Source organism: Branchiostoma floridae, chromosome 4, assembly GCF_000003815.2.
Source record: "Branchiostoma floridae strain S238N-H82 chromosome 4, Bfl_VNyyK, whole genome shotgun sequence".
NCBI lineage: Eukaryota > Metazoa > Chordata > Leptocardii > Amphioxiformes > Branchiostomatidae > Branchiostoma > Branchiostoma floridae.
The window spans coordinates 11,461,609-11,483,627 of NC_049982.1; the positions used below are offsets into that span (position 1 = coordinate 11,461,609).

Sequence of the window (22,019 nt, forward strand, 5' to 3'; positions counted from 1 at the left end):
GTTACATACAAAACAGTAGTAGCAGAATGGTTTATTTCTTTCTCTCAGACAGCCAAGTTGCGGCCCGAGGGTCTAATTATCAGGCTTGTTTGCAAAATATACGAATGCAGATTCAAGGCATACAAGGATTCGTTATAGCGGAAACTTACTAAGAGAAACAAGACTTAAGAATTTGGCACTTCCACCCTGAATATTCTGCTGCCACTAACCATAACGTGTTCTGTTCAACATTCATTTGTATTCATGGTTACTTCACCCTTCACATATCATGTTACTATTGCAATATCACAGTACACGCCTGCATTATCAATAGTGGTCCTGATGGAACATAAGGTATTCTGAGTATCTCTTTGTAGCAGCTTTGAATTTGATAATACCTTGTCTAAAAGTGTCTCCACGTTTGTGCATGGACGTAAATGGCACATCTGTGAAAAGACACACGTTTATTCGGGTCACAGGAATGCGGAAGCGTTACTAGTCCATTGCGTAACAATCACACAGCCAACTTCTGTTTTTTAATGACTCAGGTATATTCTATTTCAAGTCATTTCCTGTTTTTGCGGCAGTATAGAGAAAACTGTATGACTCTTATTGGGATTGTCACATACAAGCCCAACGGATAAACTAAAAAAAAGAAAAAGAATGTTAACAGACGTTACGGTATGGTACCGTTACACGTCAAGATACGCCAAATTATGATAGCAGTTACGGTTCGGTACGTACACGTTACGGCCGTGCCATACAAAACCACAACCCCATTCTTTTTCAGCACCGGGGATTTTCTGATATAAATCATTAAATCTATAACCTTGCCGTCGTGAGCAAGGTTCTAGTCACAGAATCCCGTGGCACTCCGTGGAAATTTCCCCGAAATGTGCAAATTGACCAGGGCGGGAGGACAGCACGCCCTGCACCGAGGAGATCACGGGAAGCTCACGATGGGCCGGTACCAGACTAAAAGGAGTAAAACCCACCATTTATAAATTTCAAGGAATATATCGTACGACTCTGCCGGTTTCCTTCTCGACAATGTGGCTACATCAGCTGAGATCGGTATAGAAGTTTTACAGACGGGATACAAGCATGGCTAGCGAAAAGGCTCGTCGGATATTCAGGCGCCATAACGCCAACACCTGTTGCGAACTGGCCATTTGAAATGACGAATTTTGTCAAACTTTCCTCTAAAAAGCTCACTCACTTCTTCATATTGAAGTCAATATACAGAAATGAACTGGAAATAGTCAATATTAGTGCCGCTCTGAAGGACAAATTGGTATAACTCACCTGTTTGCCAAATTTGCTGATTGCTGTGTTCCTTTTCCGTGTTCAGAGTTTCACTTCCGCAAACTTATGCACTGTCTGTATGAGCAGCGTATCCTTCCACACTTCAAATAGTGCCAGAAAATCATTACGGAAAAAACTAACTATACGGTAGTAGAAACAGAGAGGTGAAAATTCACTTGGCGTGTATCATGACAGGCTCGTCGTCAAGGTTTCTATGCATTCCGCATGTAGTTTTTGATGCTTTTTTGAAAGCGCGGTACCAAATCCACTAATCAACGGGGAAGTTTCCGCGAGTGAACACACACAGGGAAGTATATGCACGTACAGGTACTTCCTTATTTACACTCCTTTGTTTACAATGTAGGGATTGTGGCATGTCAGTATGTAGTTGAATCAATATTTACTTCTTTCATTCATTGAGGAAAAACTAGAGTTCGGCGACCTCATACCTCCATGAAATATTCAAGCTTTTGTAAATTTTATGCACATTTTCATGATTCATGCATGGTGATATTCATTACTGACTAACATACACGTCAAGTATGAAATTCCTATCATTAATCATTGAGCAACTATCATTGCAATTTTCGCATATATTATGCAAATCAGTTCCTAATTAGCATATTTGGCATCTGCTTATGTTCCATCTATCATAATGTACATTTGTTACATTTATTGAAGTCAAGTTATTGAAATAATGGAATTATAGAATTTCCTCATTAATTATGTAAATAATGTCCTCATTTGCATAAAATGTATATCATTATGAACATATTTGCCTAAGCTACCTGCATGCCTAAAATGATGGAAATCCATCTTTCCTCTCTGCAGTTATCTTCTTTGCAATGTCTTGACAAAAATACCCCTGCAGTTCCAAAATTAGATAGACAGACAGACAGACAGACAGACAGACAGACACACACACACACACAAACGCAGGGTAAAATATAACCTCCATGACATTTCATGGAGGTAATCAATGAGAAGAGAACACAAACTTCATATGTTACCCATATCATGATATTTTAGACATTCAACTATTAAACGATATTAATCCACCACCGGTTCTGATCAAGTGGGCAAATCCCATTGACATGTGAGATAGTAGACGTAGGCGTGAACTGATCAATGGTATAACTGGTCAACTGTAAGAAGTTGTTATAGACCTTACGAAAGTGGCCGTACTTTTGTCGTGTCAATAAAGATTTTCCTGAAGTGACAGGTGTTTGTAGCTTTCTTTCAATACTCGGGTATAGTTTTCCACAGTAGAAATGGGGCGATCGATAATGTTGTCTGCATTATGTTGCAGTCAAAGAGATATGAGCCATAGGACATAAAATTGTGTAAATAGGTCAATCATGCTTTTGTGTTATGTGAAGTCTACAACTGACCCGGGACATCTGTTACCAATGAACAACTAAACAAGTCCGTGTCTACGTGTTTGTCACTGTTGTAGTGCCGGAGCGACGGTAGACAACGTACAGACTTTGCGTGTTCATCACCGGTAACTGGGCGCCTCTCTACACCAGATACAAACACCACTCACTTCTGACCAATCTTCAGTTTACTGTCAAAAGTAAGTAACCATGTTAACACCTTTCATAATCTGATTATTGAAGCCAATTCAAAAGATATCAGTCGGCGCCACAAAATAAGTCTACTGCATATCTTAGTTGGAAGCAGTCTGATTTCAAAAGAAACGTTTTGACCGATGTCTCAAGAATAGAAATTTTAAAGTTAAGTCTGATAAAGCTTCTGTATAAAAAGGTCAGCAGGTAGAATCAGAATTAATCTCGTGGACCTAGTAGCAATTTAAACGTCGTTTACAGTTATTGTTTTGTTAACTTTGTTCGCAGACGATATCACACGATGGCGCACAAGATGGCTGCCTTCCTTTTCTTCACATTCATCCTCTCAGTGTCCTTGGGAAATGCCTGGAAGTTTGTGGTAAGGATACACAAACTCATTTTTCGAATTAAATTCAAACTCCAGTGGTTTTATAAACAGCATGATCTGCGCTTATCTGTTGATAGCGACACAAGCCGTGTCCGTAGGTAGTAACCGAAGGTGCTTGTTGACTTGCGTCTTTTGGCGTCTTGGATCTCAGCGAGTCAAGTATTCATGGGCAATGTCCATACATTGTATGTTTCGAAATTTGAAATGTTCACAAATGTTTTAAACCGTACAGAAGCGTAACAAAACCCCCGGTTCCAAGATCGCACGGAAGGTAAAGAGAGCCGACGTGCACGACCAGAACTGGGTGGAGGAAGCTATAAATGCCGGCTGCACGCCCCACAATGAGCCGTGCAAGATCGGGACGTTCTGCTGCCCAGCATCGAACGGAAGGTTTGGGATCTGTGAGCGCGGCAAGGACGGACACAGCAGGTGAACCTGTAGTGTTACTAGGATAGTTAAGTTGTAATAAGCGTGTCACCACATAGCAAGCATGCTTGTATAAGAGCACATTTTGCTGTGCTAAAGCGTTTGTAAGGCAATGAAATTAAATGTACAAATGTATTTCTGGGTGAGACCGCGAACCTATGGATAGTATTGTACTTGGGTTGCCATGATGTTGATTAAGCCTGTCGCGAGTCGCATTTGCTTGTTGTTGTTGTTGTTGTTGTTTTTTGATGTCGACATTATTTCTGACGAAGTAACGTTCATGTCTGTCCTTCCACAGGTGTGAGTATGTGATAGTAGATCATGCGGGGTCCCACTCACAAGGCCCAGTCGGTCTAAACTGACAAGCACCACTCGTAGCCAACAACATCGGCACGATGTGGGGAGTAGCACCTACACTGATAAGCGGCAAAGCGGGCTGTCGTGCAGCATGCTACATTCGATCCTATATTTGCAGTTCTCTATAGATTGACACATTGTCCTAATATCTGTGCCTGGTGTATTCATGAAGATACATGTTTGACCGGATTGAGGGACAGGTAGTTAGTAGGTTAGTTTGTTTCCTGAATCATAATCATGCTTTTAAGGCTACGACGGCTAGAATAGAATCTGCAGCTGTTGATTCATTCAAAACTCTCCCAGTATCACATGTGTAACAGTATTGTTGGTTTATAACCAAATGGAATGGAGAAGTCAGGAGATGAAGTGTTGGCCACGTATGTGTGACATCGATCCTGCTTGAATAGAAAGTGGAAATAAAAGTTCCATCCTACTATTCCATATGGTGATTTTGTGAAATTCGTTGATTTTTAAGTTATGAACACCGACAGTGGCGCGCTAAGGCTCCCATTCCACTTGATCGATCATCATCATCATTATCATGACGGCGATTGCCCTGCGACCTAGCTGCGACCTGAATTGGGTTTGTGCAATCTTTGTCGTTATGATTAGAATATCATACAAATTCTAAACGTATGGCTGAAAAGACAACAAAAAAACAAAAAGATTATGTGTTTTTTCAATACATGTATATAAGATTCGCTGAGCGCTCTGTCGCAGAGCAGTCACAGCGAGGTCGCCGTCCCTGTGGAATTTAGAGTGTTAGAGGTTCAAACATCACCAGCCAGGCTGTGTACGGACTGTTGAGTCGTGTTATTTGATCACAAGCTAAGACCTGGCGATAACGGCATCCAAGAGCTGTGCCAGTACATTTATGATTGTTTGAAAACATGGCGTAATGTTCTTGCACCCAGTCCTAGTTTTGCGTATTAGCATGCTACGTGGAATCACTCGTAAAACAACCGATCAAGGCGCGGATATTTTTGTCTACCTGACAGCTGGCACTGAACAACACAGGCCCACAGACAAGTAACGGCTGTCAGGCAAGTTCGTCTATCAGGAAATCAATGTTCTTTCAATGAGCACCACTGATCTATCATGCCTATTCTAAACATCGATAACTAAGAACTGAATAATCTGATAATCCTCAATACATAGGACATGAGAACTGAATACACCAGAATGACACGTTCTCGAGTTGGCTAAAATGTGTCAACGCCTAATGTATTTGTTGTTAAAAGACTTCTAGTAATAGATGGATGGATAAATAGACAGATATCATGTGACATGCTTTATTGACTGAAATGGAACCTGTCGTGCTCTATAAAGTTCTTGTCTGTTTTCAGATCTATGAATCTGGCGTGCGAAATAGATAAGACAACAATTGTGTCTAACGTCAAGTAGACATCACAATAGCTAGGCACGCACTATTAGCTTTCATTTTTTACAGGCTACGTAAAGACTTAAGCTTTGTGATGATACCAGCGCTGCTTGTCAATGAATGTACACACATGTATTGCAAATTGTACTTCAAACGCCACTTGTAACAAACACACCAAAAGGTCGCCTTGATCTCCATATCAGACGTAATAAACACTGCAACATCTGGGGCCTTGGATATAGAAACATTGCAACAAGAAAGACATCACCTTGGATATAGAAACATTGCAACAAGAAAGACATCAGTTCTTGAGTACTTATTCCTCTTGAGTAGATATCTAGAAAGTTACATTTATACCTTTACCCGACAAAGAAAGCAAACCTTCTGGATATCAGTGGGACATTTTCATGATCTTTCTTCGAACTGCCCAAACCTAATGGAACAATCAAGTCCGCATGTAAAGGGCTAGTCTCTACCAGACTCCCGCCTAGTAATAGGGGACTTTGGCCAAGTTAGGAATAAAAGTCTAGTAAGATTTAATTGGCCTAGGAGTGAACTGGCAGGCCGGCGTGAGCTGGATAGACTGCAAAAGACTGACTGAGATCCCATGGTAACTTATTTGTCCAAATTTGGCCAAATTCTCCTCTTTTGTCGTCCAGCTCATACGTCTGCTTGGAGACTTATGTAAAGCTGTTTACAGTCTCTAAAGCGTCATACTGCCTACTTCCACTGCAACCTAAATGGGGATGCGAACTGACCTGCCACACACCCCATATCAACCATTGATGTCGTCAAGGCGCTTGACGCTAAGCAGGACAACAGTGTTTGTGTTCACGGTTTGTGTTCGGTATCTCTGTGTCCACGTCAGGGGAGGTGGAATCCGAGGGAGGTGCCACCGAACGACAGATGATAACCACAAGTGCCGCCGTGCCCGAGGACAAAGGGAGCACTGCCGACAGGGCAGACAGCGCGAGAGGTGTCGGGAGAAGACTCGTCACCACCACAAGCGAGCTGACCAACGCGGAGACGGAAAACAGACAGGTCGCCTCTACGAGCACGGGAATGGAGGGCCGACACGTGTGTCGCACACAGGCGCAGATGAGGCGAAGGAAGTAGTACAGCTTAGCGGCTGGTATCATTGCGAGAACGGCCCACACTGGTGGTGATATCTGGTACACCCAGAGACACCCAGCCACCGGTGTGTAGCGGATACCATTGCCAAGGTTCAAAAGCATGAGAGTTCCAGGGCAGAACCAGCAGGTTAGGATGTAGCCTACTTCTCTGGCGCGGTTTCTGCTGTTCTTTGGTTTGTTACTAGCTAAGGCATGGAGATGGCGAATGACAGCGGATGTGCAGAGTTCGCAGACAAGCAACAGGTGAAGCGAACCCACGGCGACTACCTTACTGGTCATCAGTCCTGGTACAATCTTGACGATGAAATGGCTGGTTTGGTTGATTGCTAAGGCCACAATCAAATTTATCTCTAACACGTTTCTGGGTAGGTGCCGTCCACACTTGCGCGTGGCCATGAAAATGAGGAAGATGACAACCAATGCGTACGAGCTGGAGTGCATGGCGACAAAGGTACTTTCCTTCAAGTTGAAAGAAGTCTCCTCTGCAACTGTGGTGGGACTCAACGTCGAGGCCAGTCCATTCGTCAGGTTTGCCTGGCCATCATATGATGTGCGCACATGCTTGAACAGCAAAGGGGTGGTGTCGCTGAGTACTGTGGATGTGGGGAAGGTTGGATGACGACCTTCAGCTGTGACCGAACTACTTTGGGCCCAGCCGGCGGTCACAACTCGTGGAAGTTCCGTCAGACTATCGACGGACACCTTTGGTTGGGGTCTATCGAGAACTGTTTCTGTTGTCAAAGGCATACGGTTACCAGACACATGCCATGGTGTCAGAGTCGTGACTAGACCTTTGCACTGTTTATTACTAGAGTAGCAGGGTGTCAACGGAGGGAATATCGGAGGGAGTTGAAAGCCCCTCTTCTCTTCTTCCTCTGAAGTCGTGTCGGCCGGTAGCAGCCCGCTGGGGGGAACATGGACTACTTTGCGGCAGATTTCCAAAAAGGGATCAAAAATTTCTCCGGGTGGGCAAGGAAATATTTCCGTTTGTGAGTGGAACGTGACTTTTTTTGTAACGACTGTTTTGGAAACTTCTGAGTAGTCAATGATCAATGCTAGGGAACTTATAAATATATCAATATTTTTTATGTCGGCGTCACAGACGACTTCTTGGTTGAACAAATCTCCGAGAGTGCACTTTGCGCAGAAGATGTTGCGAAATGAGCGAAACGATTTCCTCATCACGTCTACATGTACGACCGGTACTGGAGCTCCTTTGCACTTCTCTGCATGCTCACAAGAGGGAGATATGGACGAGAGTGACGTGGCAGGGAAGCACTTTCTTGCTTTCGACTCTTTTGGTTCCTGGAACTCTACGGAACATCTATCGCTCCTCAGTGCTTTCTTGAAGCTTGGTACAAAACGTCTACAGTTGGCGACAGCTTTCCACCCCATCAACGAGGTTGCGTTGTTGCAGACGGCACAGAACACGTTTTTGTATGATGTACGTCCTGACGATGTCGTAGACAGTATTGGCTGGTGCACGAGAGGGTCTTCATCAAAACTTCGCTTCTCTTCACACAACATCCGTACTTTGTTTCTGGGGAAGCTTGTAGGACAACTTGCCACCATCCAGTAATAGTTGTGAATGTTGTACATATTTGGAGGTTCGATGGCTATGCACTGAAGTGGTTCTCCCTCCATTAACTGTCGACCGGTCCAAACATCAGGGTCTCTCTTCACACAAACTTCTTGATAGTCTTCACAACAGTTTCCCATGTCCAAACAACTAGCATTGCAAAAGCACAGAGCTCCATGAGCCGGAACGTCGTCGTTACATCGCCACTGACATGAATATGTGTTGATGACTCGTTCTACTGTAGTCACATTTGTACGGGCGGCGCTCTCTTGGTGTCTGCAAACGTCTTCATAATCGTCGCAGCAGTCGCTGAAGGTCCGACAGGAAACGTCACACTGGCACGTGTGCGTGTTTTTCCACGAACCACATCGTCCGGTACAGTTGTCTTTCTGACATGGATCCTGGCGAGAAAGAGCGAGGTCTGACCCTGCTTCATTCCAGGGACTTCTCTCAGATGGTGACAGGATGGTCACATCGGTGCCGTCATCAATGGGGGTCGGGTGAGCGGTGACTTGACGCCCGGCGTTGTCATCTGGAACATCTGGATGTTGACCACTGAAATTCGCGGTGATTGTAGACGTATCGTTGAGCTGATCTGCTGCGTTGTTCAACAAGTAGGTTGCATTATCGTTTTGGAGCAATGAGGACGTTCTACCATTTTCTAGTGGACGTTGTTCACTGATAGAGACTACTGATGACTGATCGGATAAGTCCCCGTGCCTACCTTTAGACGCCTGCATCTGACTCACCATAAGCAAGACCAGAATCCCGCTCAGGCTCCTGGCCGCGCCACCGGCAGCAGTGGGCCGCATGTTGTAAACCTCTAAGGTCCCCTGCAAAACATGATTTAGAAATAAAAGCGTTGTTGAATTTGTCTTAAGAGTGTCAGACTACAGAATTACCTCATAAAATAAAATCATTATGCAGGTATGGGCATGCACGGTGACAGCGCTTCACATGTTTTTCTGTTGTACATCAATGCGTCTACAACCCTACTGTGGTAATTGGTATAACTGCTGTTGTACGGTACTGCAGTATTTGATGGTAGTCCCTTCAGATCAACAAGCTTCCGTGACCAAAGTATACGTTGTAGTACTAATGTTAAAAATGTGCTGGTCGGAAAGATTACGAAAGGATACTTTCAGCTAAATCCGAGGAAGAAAACCAACATTAGTTAACTGAAAGCGGAAAAACTTATTTCCCAGTACTAGGATGCATTACACTTGTAAACTTGTGTTCCCGTCAAGAAAAGTCGAAGAACATTTGTAGGACAAATTTTAATCAAGGAAACAAGCATCAGGTTTTAACAATTCCAAGTAGTTGAAGTTGTGACCAGGTACCGTTCCTATATCTGCAATTACCAGTAATGGCTTCCTCAAACGTTATGTGTGATTTCTGATTCTTAAATATCAGTAACTAAATTCCAAGTGCGCAATACTGCAGCCTTTTGTGGCATGTTATATTACTACATTACAGTAGATTATTGTATTATTGTGAGTCATTTTGCAATTTCCGTAATAGACTTAGTAGCGGCATCTGTTTCATATGTAACCGGAGTTCTCATTCGTCAACAACAGATGGTGTTTTGAAGGTTCTTGCTGGCGTGAATATCATCTGTTCTGGCAAGAACAACACCTGAAGGACATTCACAGGCCACACCAATCAAACTTCATGGTTCTCCGATTCGATCACCCGCTATGTGGTCTCTATAAGCAACAATCTTATATACTTAAGATTAGTATAGTGAAAGGTCTAGCGTCCTTCGAGACCTTCTATGATGTGCCGGCGTTCCTTTATGGGGTAGCGCTGATCTGCGATTATCAACAAAATCATCGTTTCTAATGCTGCACGCCTAGGCCCTCGATATTTAAAAAAATCTGTACTAAGAAAGCAGAAGCTTGATAGAAAACACACGGTCCATAGTCTGCAACGGAGGCTATGAAAGGTCGGGATATTCATGAATTCCTTAAATACACATTTGTTCAGAAAATATTGATGAGACCGTTATGTAGTGGTAGTTCCTGCCATCTCTACCCTTCCGTTTCCAATGGTTAGTTTGAAGCGTTCGGCGGCGCTAGTAACTTGCACGGATTGCCATTAGCTAACTTGAATGGCATGTTAACGAAAGATAGATATGACCTTCAGGCAACACTTGTTGGCGGTAGAAGGAGAGGGATGGGCTCCATATACACAATGGAAAGCAGCTCACGTCCCCGACAAAAAAGGCAATGGGGCTAAATTTTTACCAACAACGGTAACATCTATGGGACAATAATCGCTACAAATACGATGCGTGAGGAGTCCGGCAATAAAAGTAATGATCCATATGATCCGGAAAGATACAAACCATCGACACCGCTGACAAGCAATTCTTTAGATAAAAAAAGCTTTTAAAAATTACAAAATTCCTCTCAAGGCAGATGATAGTGGCGAATGTTGGATACTGTGCTTCTCGAATAAATCCATCCATCCATCCATCCATCCATCCATCCATCCATCCATCCATCCATCCATCAATCAATAACCTTTATTAGAAATGCACTGCAACATAAAGGTTGACGTACGTTGATGGTATGGAAGAGATTATAGCCACGGATGTGATACCTGCCTCTAGAAAGCGGCTGTTGCCTGAGAAGACACGAGAAATTCGAAAAGCAGCCTACGAAACGTAACAATTAAGTTCCGAGAATAGTTGATCGGTTGAAACCAGCTAGCCAGGTACAAAAATGTACTTTGTGTAATGCTTAGGTCCCAATTTATAAAAGCGGCCATGCCGGGTAGTTCACGGGCTTCTCTTGTACTATCGGGCGTGGCCCCTACGTGGCTCCGCGGAACACCTTGCGGTTCCTGGGGTCTTTGGGGGCTGGCGCCCGGCCGGGTACTGGGTTGCATTTAAGTCGGACTTAAAATGACCCGCTAACAAATAGACGCCCTAAACTACCTCAGGGGAACACTGAGGAGTATCCCCCCATATCCGGCAGTCCAAAGGGACAAATTTGGGGCTACATCCCTGATAAGCAACGGTGCAATTGGGACCTAAGCCTAAGCTGGTGTATACCATTTAAGTAACAGGCTCCTGAATTTAATTCAACCACGCACACATACGTCAAGAAACTGCACTGCCGTTTTATGGCGATTTTTCTAGCTTTCCAAATGAACACACAAAGGAGTTACACTGCACTGGGCATCAATTTTACAGTATAGCCAATACATGTCCACATGTCATTGCTTTTTATCAGCAAAAGCTAAATAAAACACATACTATGGCCGTAATGCCCTGTAGTAAATAAATCTTACCTTGGTCTCAAGCAGGACCCGTGCGTTATCTGATGGCTGATCTCTCTACCCAAGCATACTGTTGTGAAGTGTGGAAGGCCCACTGAAGTTCTGAGCCAATATCACCCAGCTTGCGGAGAAAAACATGTGAAATTGAAAACGGCAGTGACGTGTTTGAAACTATTCATAATCCCCCGTGACGTTACTAAGTATCTTTATTTCCACGAATATGCGTACTCAAAACTGAACACCTGCGTTGAGTTTTATCAAGTTCAGGCAAATCTGTGGCGGGAACGTTTTGACACCGCAATTTTGCAAATCAAAGATATCCATTTATTGAGATTTACCAACATTAAAGAAGGATTAACATGTAGGGTGACTATCACTGGTCACTTTTTCAAGATGTTAGCCCAGAGACCAGACTGCTATATTATAAGGTTTTATTTCAATTGAAAATGATGCCCAGATGGACAATGCTGTGATGTCACACACGTAGAAGCAGGCAGCGTCAATTGATTATGCACTATATATTCTTTATTGGACTCATATGTTGAACTGCACATATTACATAGAAATATTAATGATTACAGATTAGGGATTAGATTCAGTTCCTGTGAACATCGCTAGGAGTGCCCGATGCCTGATATCTGATTAGCAATATGTTGAATTTCAGTGTTTTAAACTTATATTGGCTTTCCTCACACCGTAAGATATAATTCAAATCACTAACACTGGCAGGACAGAAACGATCGTCAATGAACACACCTACCATTTTAAAGCCAATGCATAGTCAACACATAGGCCTGTCCTTGGTGCTGAACACTGTCTGCAGAACGTGTGGCAAACCTCTCCTTGGTGCTGAAAGCTATCCACACGACCAACGTTCCATGGGCAGGATTTAGCTACTGCCGGAGACATCAGGAACGAAGACGAAGTAAATACTTATTGATTTGAGCACATTCGTAACCATTAACATAAGATATTTATTGAAAAATGTGAAAAAATGTGAGAAGAATTCGGAACCTATTTTGGCGACCTATAAAACAGCCCCGTAATCTGCCATTTACTGTGCGAGCATAACAAGGGGAATGTCATTTGAAAGGGAAATAATGTTTCCTGTGATTTATAATACAATGAAATCGACAAGATATCAACGAAGGTATGATCGACCGATTCAAGTTTTCAAACATTTTGTGCTGGGTTCAGATTGGTTGGTATTGTCAAGTACATACACATCATACCGTTATACAGCATAGTTATTTGAACTAGCCTTATGTTTATCAAATGACCTTCCACCCATCGTGTAGCATACATAACATCAGAGCCGTGGGGCGTACGCGGCTCCGGCATGCTCTTGAGCCTTTGAATCCTACAGTGACAATAACGGCTAGTTTTCTACAGTCTTGAGAGAAGGAAAACTATCACAAGGAGAGCGACGTCCCAAGCTTTTTAGAAAATGTCGTCTGCTCAAAAAATCACAGACGACATTTTCAAGATGGCGGTGAATGGACTGCGACATAAAACCCCAGTGGTCCTGCTGGCCTGTGGTTCCTTCAACCCCATCACCAACATGCACCTCCGTATGTTTGGTACGTATATACAACAGCATTTCCATAGTTCCAACGACTGCATTGTGTGTGTAGTGAGGTACATTTGTATTAGGCAGTGCTCAAAACATTCGCGTTTGGAAAACAGAACGGCCGGTGTTTCCAGGGCAGTGCTACGTCACTTATACCGTAAGGTACCGGGGTTTTGGTCTTTACAAAAATCATTTTAATGTGTTATTATTTATAGTTTACCTAGGCAGCCAACAGTGACTTCGTTTATGAGAAACTATGGTAGTATTATCACAAAGAATAATTTGAAACGGTTGCAGCATCAAAGATTGCACAACACTGGTTTGACATAGCGTTCGTTGATTACGCATTTTGCATGTCAACATTGGCGAAATGCCGAAGCTAGCTATTACCACGGTGTTCCTATTTACTGGTACTCCTGTGGTATTCCTGTGCTTCCTGTCCTACCGTTGACATTGGCAATATCGATACTATCTATAGTCCTGTTAAAATAAATGTAATATACATTTTGTAAAATGCATTGTTATCCCATCCTGTAGAGGACCATGCAATGACCTAAATGCTCTTAGGCTGAGAGATTTGCAAACATAACGTGGTGTATAAAATGTGTTACTCAGAAATAAGATGTTTTGTCATTCAGCAAAAATGTGATTTTTTTAAAGCAAAACATTGTGTGCATTGTCATTTATAGAAAATCATCTACTCAAAATTTGTTTCTGTTCTACTGTTAACGGGAGGTGCCCCAACACGGTACGCTTTTTCTTGCGCTCAAACTCATGGCGCTCCATCGCTAGTTGTCTGAGAGTGGTCAAATTTTGATGACTGAATTTTTTACACATAGATTTGAACAACATACTTGAATAAGAAATTAATTCATGTGGTTCATGAACCTTTCGCGCTGCGTGTTACAAGCGGCAAACACTGTGAGACAATTTCGTGTATGTAACCTTCCAATTTTGTGCTACGCTGGACAGTGTGCCTAACTTGGTACGCTTTTTTTTAAATTTTGCTCTCTTCAGAAGTAAGTGGTAAATTTAAGTACACAGAAAAAAATTAACAGTATGATATTTTAGCTTTCTTTTGACAGTAAAATCGTGACAGTATGTACTTCTTGTCTCACATGAGGAAGGCTGTACCTAGAACAATCCAGTTGATGTTTTTACGGGCAATGGGCTGAATGCACTGATTGTGAATGCCCGACTAAAAAAAAACATTACGAAAAAACGACACCGCCAACATCAACAAAACTCTGCCTGATTATATGAAAATATCATCTACATCTCTCTATCAAGTCTTATTTTCATAGACAGCACGAATCATTTGTTGCAGTCAAATAAATCTTTGGAGCGTTCTCCAGTCTGCCACCTACACGGCCACACTCCCTTGGGAGTACAATGGTGGCAATGTTTATGTCGCTTCCTTTTGGTTGCTTTTCTACTCAACAAACATTTGAAGACCCATATTCATAGTGTTTTATGGAGCTTTATTTATTTGAATAATGGCAGTTGTGTGACTGCTTGGAAGAGTTCCTATAGTTAGCGACACGAGCCGCCAATACGCAGAGGCCGGTGACCGCAGTGATTCAGCACTGTCAACATTACTGTTAGAATTCTGTTAAAAAAAAAATGAAGTAAATATGTTAAAGTATACTTGGAATGCAAATTAAAGCTGTGTGCATGGGCCTGGTTTATTTACCTTTGTAATCAGCATAGTTAGTGGCAACAAACACGGTGTACTTATGGATAATAAGATCAGCAAAAAATCCGTACCGTCTTACGACTGGAACCATCTTAGGGCGGCCCCCGTTACATTTAGATAGGTGTAATAACTGCACATTATAAAAACTATTCTACCAGAAAATTTAACCATTCATTGTTTGAAACTCAAACATATGTTCTAATCTAGCATCATACAGTCATGGTTGTATGCTTTTTATAATATATGTGTCTGCGCACTTTACAGAAATTGCAAAAGATTTCTTGGAAAAGTCGGGAAAGTACATTGTCATCCAAGGCATCATCTCTCCTGTTAATGATGGATATGCCAAACAGGTGAGTGGGGTGAAGTCATATCACTACTGTACTACAGAACTGCAAACTTGCATGTATGTATGTATGTATGAAGGAATGGTATGAATGAATGGTTTATTTCGTTAATACATCACAGCCGGGGAGGCTGAATTACGTATCACTTACAGGCTATGTATATTAGAAATCTTCATCCATTAAAATCTGATACACATTAAAAAAAACTAACCCATGGATAAAAACAACTGAAGTATCCAGCAAAACACCAACTACTTTGTTGACAAAAGATATCTCAATGAGGGAAATTGCAATATATAATACAGGTCTTAAAAGCTTAAAGAATTCTAAAGTATATAAGCATCTGCATCACATATCATCGTTAAGTAACCTTGTCAGGTATGGAACAGGTGAGTCTCTATATCTATTTGTTTTATACTTAATAGATCTGAAGAACACCACACGTTCCTTTCTCCTTCTACTGGGGAGGTACGTATCGACAAAAAAGACAAATGCATAGAAGTTTGGTGCAACAAAATGATATACTGTGCATGTGTTTCCACTTGTACAGGGTCTTCTCCCTGCCAACCATCGTCTAGCTATGTGCAACCTGGCAGTACAGTCTTCAGATTGGATCAGGTGAGAAGAAAGGCTACGACACCTCTATACTTAAACCTACATGTATATGCATGTATATGAATTGGTCTGCACCTCCAAAATTGGTACTGATACTAAACTGCATTCTAAGGGTTAAGGTTTTGTCCTGCTACAGACACTCATTCTTATGCTGAGTTACTTTGCATTCATCTGATGTTTCAGTTACTGATTCTGTGCTGCAAACATCTATCAAGATGTGTAAGGATAGTCAAAATGAGTAAGAAGAATGAATAACCTTTTGTCCAACCCCTTTTACTGTACGGCACTACAGTTCCCAAAATGGATGCTACATGATGTATTTGAAGTTCTATTTAACAATTACATTGTGCCTTCTCTTAAAAGGTTTCACTACTAACAACTTGCTGTGCACTTTAGGGATGAGAAGTTTGGGAGCTGTTTTGATCCTTAAGCTTTTTTATGCATGGAGGGGATGTAGTGGACTAAATGGCAGATAGCCAAATATACATGTATGGTCTCTAGGGAAAGGGCTAATGTGATCCTTGAATTATAGTGGCATGACTAGGGAGTGCTTTGGGAAATCAGGCATGGATCTTATACACGTACTTTCAATTTCAATCAGACATAGCAGTAGCAACCACAGTAGAACTGTTAATGCGCATTTTAATATTTAGTGTATTGCAAGAATTATACATGAAAAATCATAAAGGCATTATCAACAATGACTACAGTGCATTGAAACATACCTTTTACAGATGAATATCACAAACCTCGTGGTTCAACTCTGACAGTAAAGATGTTATGATATTGCCCCAAGACTAGACTGAGTAGATTGATAAGACTAGACTAGACAAGGCTAGATTGTAGTATTATTACAGATGTACATTGTATCACATGATATACAAACTTATATCATATGAAACCACACCATACATAGTCATTCTTTGTTAACATTGCTTATAGTTATATGTTTAAACTGAAATGCTAAAATTGAGAAACCACAGTAAAAATGCAAACAAGGGACAGGATTGTTTTGGCCAAGCGAGACCAAATTGGTCAATCCAGTGGAAGGAACTGATTTCAAAAAATAATCTAATACCAGCAGCACCTCATTAAGGAAATGCACATTTACCCCAGAGCTAATCCATCATGGTGGTAAGGCTGATTCATGATTAGATTCTGGGCGTTGTCAATCAGACAAACCTGTCTGTTGTGTCGCAACCTACACATAAGCTAGATTTTGTATGAGATAGATACATGTACATAACTTTCAATTTTTCAGATCATGCATCTTTTCGCTTTTGAAATGCCTGTCCATACCCTAGTACAACATATTTTGGTACCTACCATCTTTGTCCACTGTTTCTTTAAAAATTGTCAGATTGACATGATCCACAGATATTTTCATTGGAATATTCCTGACTCTTTGATGGCTATAGGGCTGGTATCAGGAAATTGCACCAAGTAACACACACTTTAGGTGACACCGATGCACATGTGGTTCTCACATGCATATTCACTATAACAGGTTCCTCCAACATATCATCATACTAGTTGTACATTATCTGTACAATGTACAGTATGTATAATTTTATGAATTCTTACAGACTCCAGGAAGAATAGTGGTACAATATATCACTAATCGAAATCCAAATGAAACAAAAAAAAATGTAGTGTTCAGACAAGGAGGTAGGCAGGCAGAAGACAATAACAATTATTGTGGTGGCTCTAAGTTTGGGGACACCACGACAACTGTGCACATAAAAACATTTCAAAATATTGCAATTCACAATGACATATCCTGTCCCCTGCTATAACAGAGTTGACCCCTGGGAGAGCCAACAGGACCAGTGGTTACAGACAGTCAAGGTCATGAGACATCACAAGGCCAAGCTGGAGGAGCAGCAGCACGGGCTCATGGAGACCCCCAGCAAAGCCAAGAAACGCAAACTCAACACACGGACACGCAGCTGCAGCCAGAGTAGTGTGGGTGGGTGGCATGTGTAAACATGAAGCAGCATGAAGATAAACTAATGATTTTAGAGAAGTCACCAAAAAGGTTGGCTGTTTAACCTTCATCGACATATTTTTCAAGTGCTAATGTCAGAGTGTCTTCAATAACAACCTAAGGCCAATCTTGTCTTTGAGTCAGGTTTAATCAATAAGTTTCCTTCTTCAAAATACAATTTTGCAATGCATTTGAAGGCAACTGATCTATCAATGATATCAAAAATCAGAAAGTGAGATATTTTCTTGATGTTCTCATCTGTTCTGTAAGTTTTAGACAATTGTTCCTCTAAACTGTTTAAAGACATGGTAATTCTTTGGACGATTTCAATTATAGATCTGAATTTTTAACCTAGAACACCTTATGAAGATGATTTTAAAAAGTGATCTTTGTTCTTACAATTTACAGAGGACATTGCAAATGAAAATGAGGTGGAAGAGATCAACTCAAGGAATAATGCAGGTGAGGACTAAACAATAGTCATGTGTTGTTATAGTCATGCCAATCAATTGACCTGGGTCTCTCAAGATAGTGCAAAGCTTGGCAAACTCACTGGCATCATTGTAAGTTGTAAGGTCAACAAATACAGCAGGCATCTTGCTGGATTGCACCTACTTTAAGAATGCCAATGTATTTTGGTGCAGTCATGCGAGATACCAGTTTAAGCTGGAAGTGGTCTGACTGGCTTACTGTTGTTGTTATGTTTTGTATCTTGAAATGTGTTTTTTTTTCCAGGGTATATAGAGTTGAAGCTGTTATGTGGGTCAGATCTTCTGGAGTCGTTCGGGACACATGGTCTGTGGAGAGATGCCGATGTGAGTTTAACATTGAGTTTGTTGTCAGATGTCACAAACACTTTCTCCTGAAGGAATTATACCTCCTTTCTGTTATCTTACATGTGATCCAAGATACAAGAAATACATAGATGGAATGTGTCAATGAACTATAAAAGTACATCTTTTTAAGTAACAGATATGTGAAAGAGACTAAATTGTAAATGGTGTTTCTTGAATATCTACATGTCAATCTAATGTCAGAAATCATGGCATTTACTCTCAAATACAATGTGCCCATCAGTGCATAGAGGTGCATGTAAATGATTGAATATGTATTAAATCAAGATCTGCAATCCATGTTATTGGTCTTCTGTCCCTTGTAACAAAAAACAACTTATAAACTGATCTATGATTTATTGACTCTACATGGGAAATGGTTTGGTTGAATAATTAATGAGTGTCTGACTCAATTTTCCAACACTTGCATTTTTCAGTAGCTTAGCAGAAATGGATTACTTGTTAAATTCCTGTTTTAGGATCTTAAGAGAGGTTATACATTCAATCCTGGACATGGCATTTGTCATGGCATATTACTTTGTCCTTGGTGCTGAAATGCCATCTAATGTCATGAATGACAACACGACTATAAAATAGTATCAAGATGGAACATTGCCAATTTGACTAACATACCTCACAAGGCAAGCACACATTTCTAGATTATTCCTACTGGTCTCTACCAGAAAAAGAATATTCCTTGCAGTTGAATTTCTTGTTGATATATAATGGCAATAGAGTTCACTCCTTTGAGACACTAGCATAAATATCACAAGTATTAGTGCTGAAATATATCTGACCAATCTTTCTTCCAGCACTTACTCAAAACACAAGAAGTAGTTAGGCAGCAACTTCTGAGGTACTGAAATGCCATCCAACCCATATTGGTCTAAACAAAATTTTCCCTTATATAACCACAACATTGACTAAAGCTGGTACATAATATTAGCCCCATTAGGGCATCCAGCCAACATCCTGCCCCATATAATTAGGTTTTATGGACCCTGCTTCTCTGGACCATGTCAGCACATCTTGACAGATCCTATTAGCAGAGATTAATAAGATACCTTATCCAAGTCAAGTTCTCAGTGAAACAGACATCAGACTTTACTTCCCTACCATCTTAGATTGTGAGGATGACACTTCATTGTAATTGTACTTTCATTTGTTTACAGATCCGAGAAATTGTTGGCAAGTTTGGGATTGTTTGCGTGTCCAGAGCTGGCACCAACCCACAGAAGTTTGTGTATGAGTCAGACGTGCTGTCCGAGTACGAGGTATGTGTAATTAGGCATGGGAAAATGAACATTGTGTTTCCGAGTATGTTCCTAAAAAATCAGTCAGTACACTCAGTAGGTACAGGCTTTCTTTCTTCCTCTGATTTTCTGATCCAACAAAGCCAAGGCAAACTGTTTCTTACACTTTTCACAGCCATAAGTGGCATTAAAAAAGAAATCATCTCATCATGTGCAAATTTACCAATCTGAATATCTGTTGTATTAGAAGGACTACATGTATATATTTTAGAATTTGGAGGCAAGAGGTCTCCAACAGTTTGCTAACAGATAATCTGCACCAAGTTTCTCCATCCTGTACACCATTATTTTGACAGTTCAGTTTGCAAAAGGCCAAGAAACCATTTTACATCGTCCTATCTACATGACATTGTTAATAATCCAGTTGATGACTTTTTTGTTTCCCTCCAAACACAGAACAACATCCTGATTGTGACTGAGTGGATCCAGAATGAGATCAGCTCCACCAGGATCAGGTAAGTCTGTATGTGGGAAGGGGGCAAAGAGATTTACTTCCGGATGTTTTGAGTGACAACCATCACTCTTCTTCAGCATCACTAAAATCAACTGTTCTGCCATTTCATTCTAATGATGCTGAAGAAGAGTGATGGATGTCACTCGAAAGCCCGGAAGTAAATCTCCATTTTTTATCGAGTTGTAGAGATTGAATTGTATTTAAATATTGTTTACCGGGATGTCTAACCTTCATAACTGTAGTCTGTCAACCATTCATTGTACTCTCTAATACAGCTTGTGATAAAAACCTACAAAATACAACTAGTCTCACAAAAATTAGTACCTTAAAGATTTTTGTTCATTGTGTAGATATGTTACACATGACCAGCTTTCAGAAGACTTTCCACTCAAGTATCACTGCATTCAATCAGCAAGATGACAACAAATTCTGTGGTAAAATCATTATTATTTACAAAAATCAATATTAGGCAGGTTAATGATGTGCCGGTAAGACTTGCATTTTCAACCTGACTCTGAACACAAATAACATTTTGTATTTGTATCTGCAATTCAAATCGTAGCTTCAAACATTCTAGTTTTTAACTTAGCATGCAAGTTTTACCAGTAAACTTTTAAGTGTATAGATCTACCATATAAAAACAATGAGATGTTGAATGACATTAGCAGATATTTAGGGTTCAAAATAAACATGACAAGTGTAACCCTTACACCCTTTCACCCCCACAGACGAGCCTTGAGGCGACACCAGAGTGTGAAGTACCTGATTCCAGATCCAGTCATTGATTACATCAAGAAAAATGGTCTCTTCACAAACGACAATGATATCTTGATCAGAAGTGCATCCAAGTATGAGACCAGCCTGTAGCTGTGAAGTCTACCCACTGGCTTTACAACACTAGGATCAAGTATAGACATAAAGGTTGCATCTATCCATAGCACTACTGCATGAATTCTACTTGCCAGTGCTGTATATCAATACTGTTAGGGGGCATGCTTACCAAATGTGTAGCGTTTCCATAATACACAAACAGAATTTCTTGAGTCATAAATCTCTCTTACATTCATTTGTACAAATGTACCTTTCCTTAAGGTCTGTTATTTTCTGGCCTCAAAAAATTATTTTCAGATGGATAAGTCGAGTTTTGTCCTAAATGGAAAAGAAAGACTTTTGACATCCAACTTATATCGACTCTACAAGTTTGTTCCTATACTTTCTGATAAACAATTAGAATACTTTTCTGCCTTCTCATATTTTGTTCTGTAGTTAGTAGACTAGAGAATACTACTAGTTTTCAAACAAGGCACAGTAGGTACAAGTACATGTAAGTGCAAGTACATGTAAAATTACCATGTAGCGTGTATGCTGCTCCTGATTATAGTAGTTTCAAGTGGAAAAAAATCATATGTGCAATATACTAGTATTACGCAAGATTCTCTACAAATCTGTGGCAAAATGTATTTATATACAAACATACAAGTTCATATATGTAATAACTAAAGGTATGCATGTACATCTGTGATACAAAGATAAAGGCAAGTCAAGCTCATCTACATCTACAAAAAATAGCAACACTGGAAATCATACACATTACCAGTGTCATGTTTGTCAGAACAACATGTACAATTGCTCCAAGCTACTTATTTGTTAATTGTTGCCAAATCTGGAAACTTTTGCCTTTCACAGTTTCTTGTAGTTGAAGTATACAAATGTATGCAGTAGAACTAAAAATGACGTGGATGTCTGTGTTGGCTGTATCATAACCTCCTTGCCTGCATTAATAACATAGATGTATACAGAGCA

The 22,019-nt window shown here is 40.8% G+C and overlaps 2 protein-coding genes across 2 annotated transcripts in view; one reads left to right on the forward strand and one right to left on the reverse strand.

The window, feature by feature from the left end:
- The window catches only part of LOC118415016 (tyrosine-protein kinase receptor UFO-like), a 5,356-nt gene extending 3,674 nt beyond the window's left edge, over positions 1 to 1,682 (reverse strand). Inside the window, exon 1 of the mRNA XM_035819386.1 lies at positions 1,285 to 1,682. The gene's annotated coding sequence lies outside the window, so the exon portion shown is untranslated. The remainder of the gene's footprint in view (positions 1 to 1,284) is intronic.
- Positions 1,683 to 12,648: 10,966 nt separating this feature from the next.
- Positions 12,649 to 22,008, forward strand: LOC118414162 (nicotinamide/nicotinic acid mononucleotide adenylyltransferase 3-like). Its single transcript, XM_035818013.1, has 9 exons — positions 12,649 to 12,981; positions 14,932 to 15,020; positions 15,565 to 15,632; positions 17,429 to 17,598; positions 18,025 to 18,078; positions 18,352 to 18,431; positions 19,622 to 19,723; positions 20,159 to 20,217; positions 20,945 to 22,008. Exons 1-9 carry the CDS (start codon positions 12,849 to 12,851, stop codon positions 21,081 to 21,083), a joined length of 894 nt encoding a protein of 297 aa, XP_035673906.1. The 5' UTR covers positions 12,649 to 12,848; the 3' UTR covers positions 21,084 to 22,008.
- The last annotated feature ends 11 nt before the right edge of the window (positions 22,009 to 22,019 follow it).

Excerpts from the sequence above, each read along its gene's own strand:
- LOC118414162 (XM_035818013.1), top strand. The coding sequence starts at position 12,849 with ATGTCGTCTGCTCAAAAAATCACAGACGACATTTTCAAGATGGCGGTG. Across the intron at positions 19,724-20,158 it reads ACGTGCTGTCCGAGTACGAG|AACAACATCCTGATTGTGAC; the intron begins GTATGTGTAATT and ends CTCCAAACACAG. Across the intron at positions 20,218-20,944 it reads ATCAGCTCCACCAGGATCAG|ACGAGCCTTGAGGCGACACC; the intron begins GTAAGTCTGTAT and ends TCACCCCCACAG.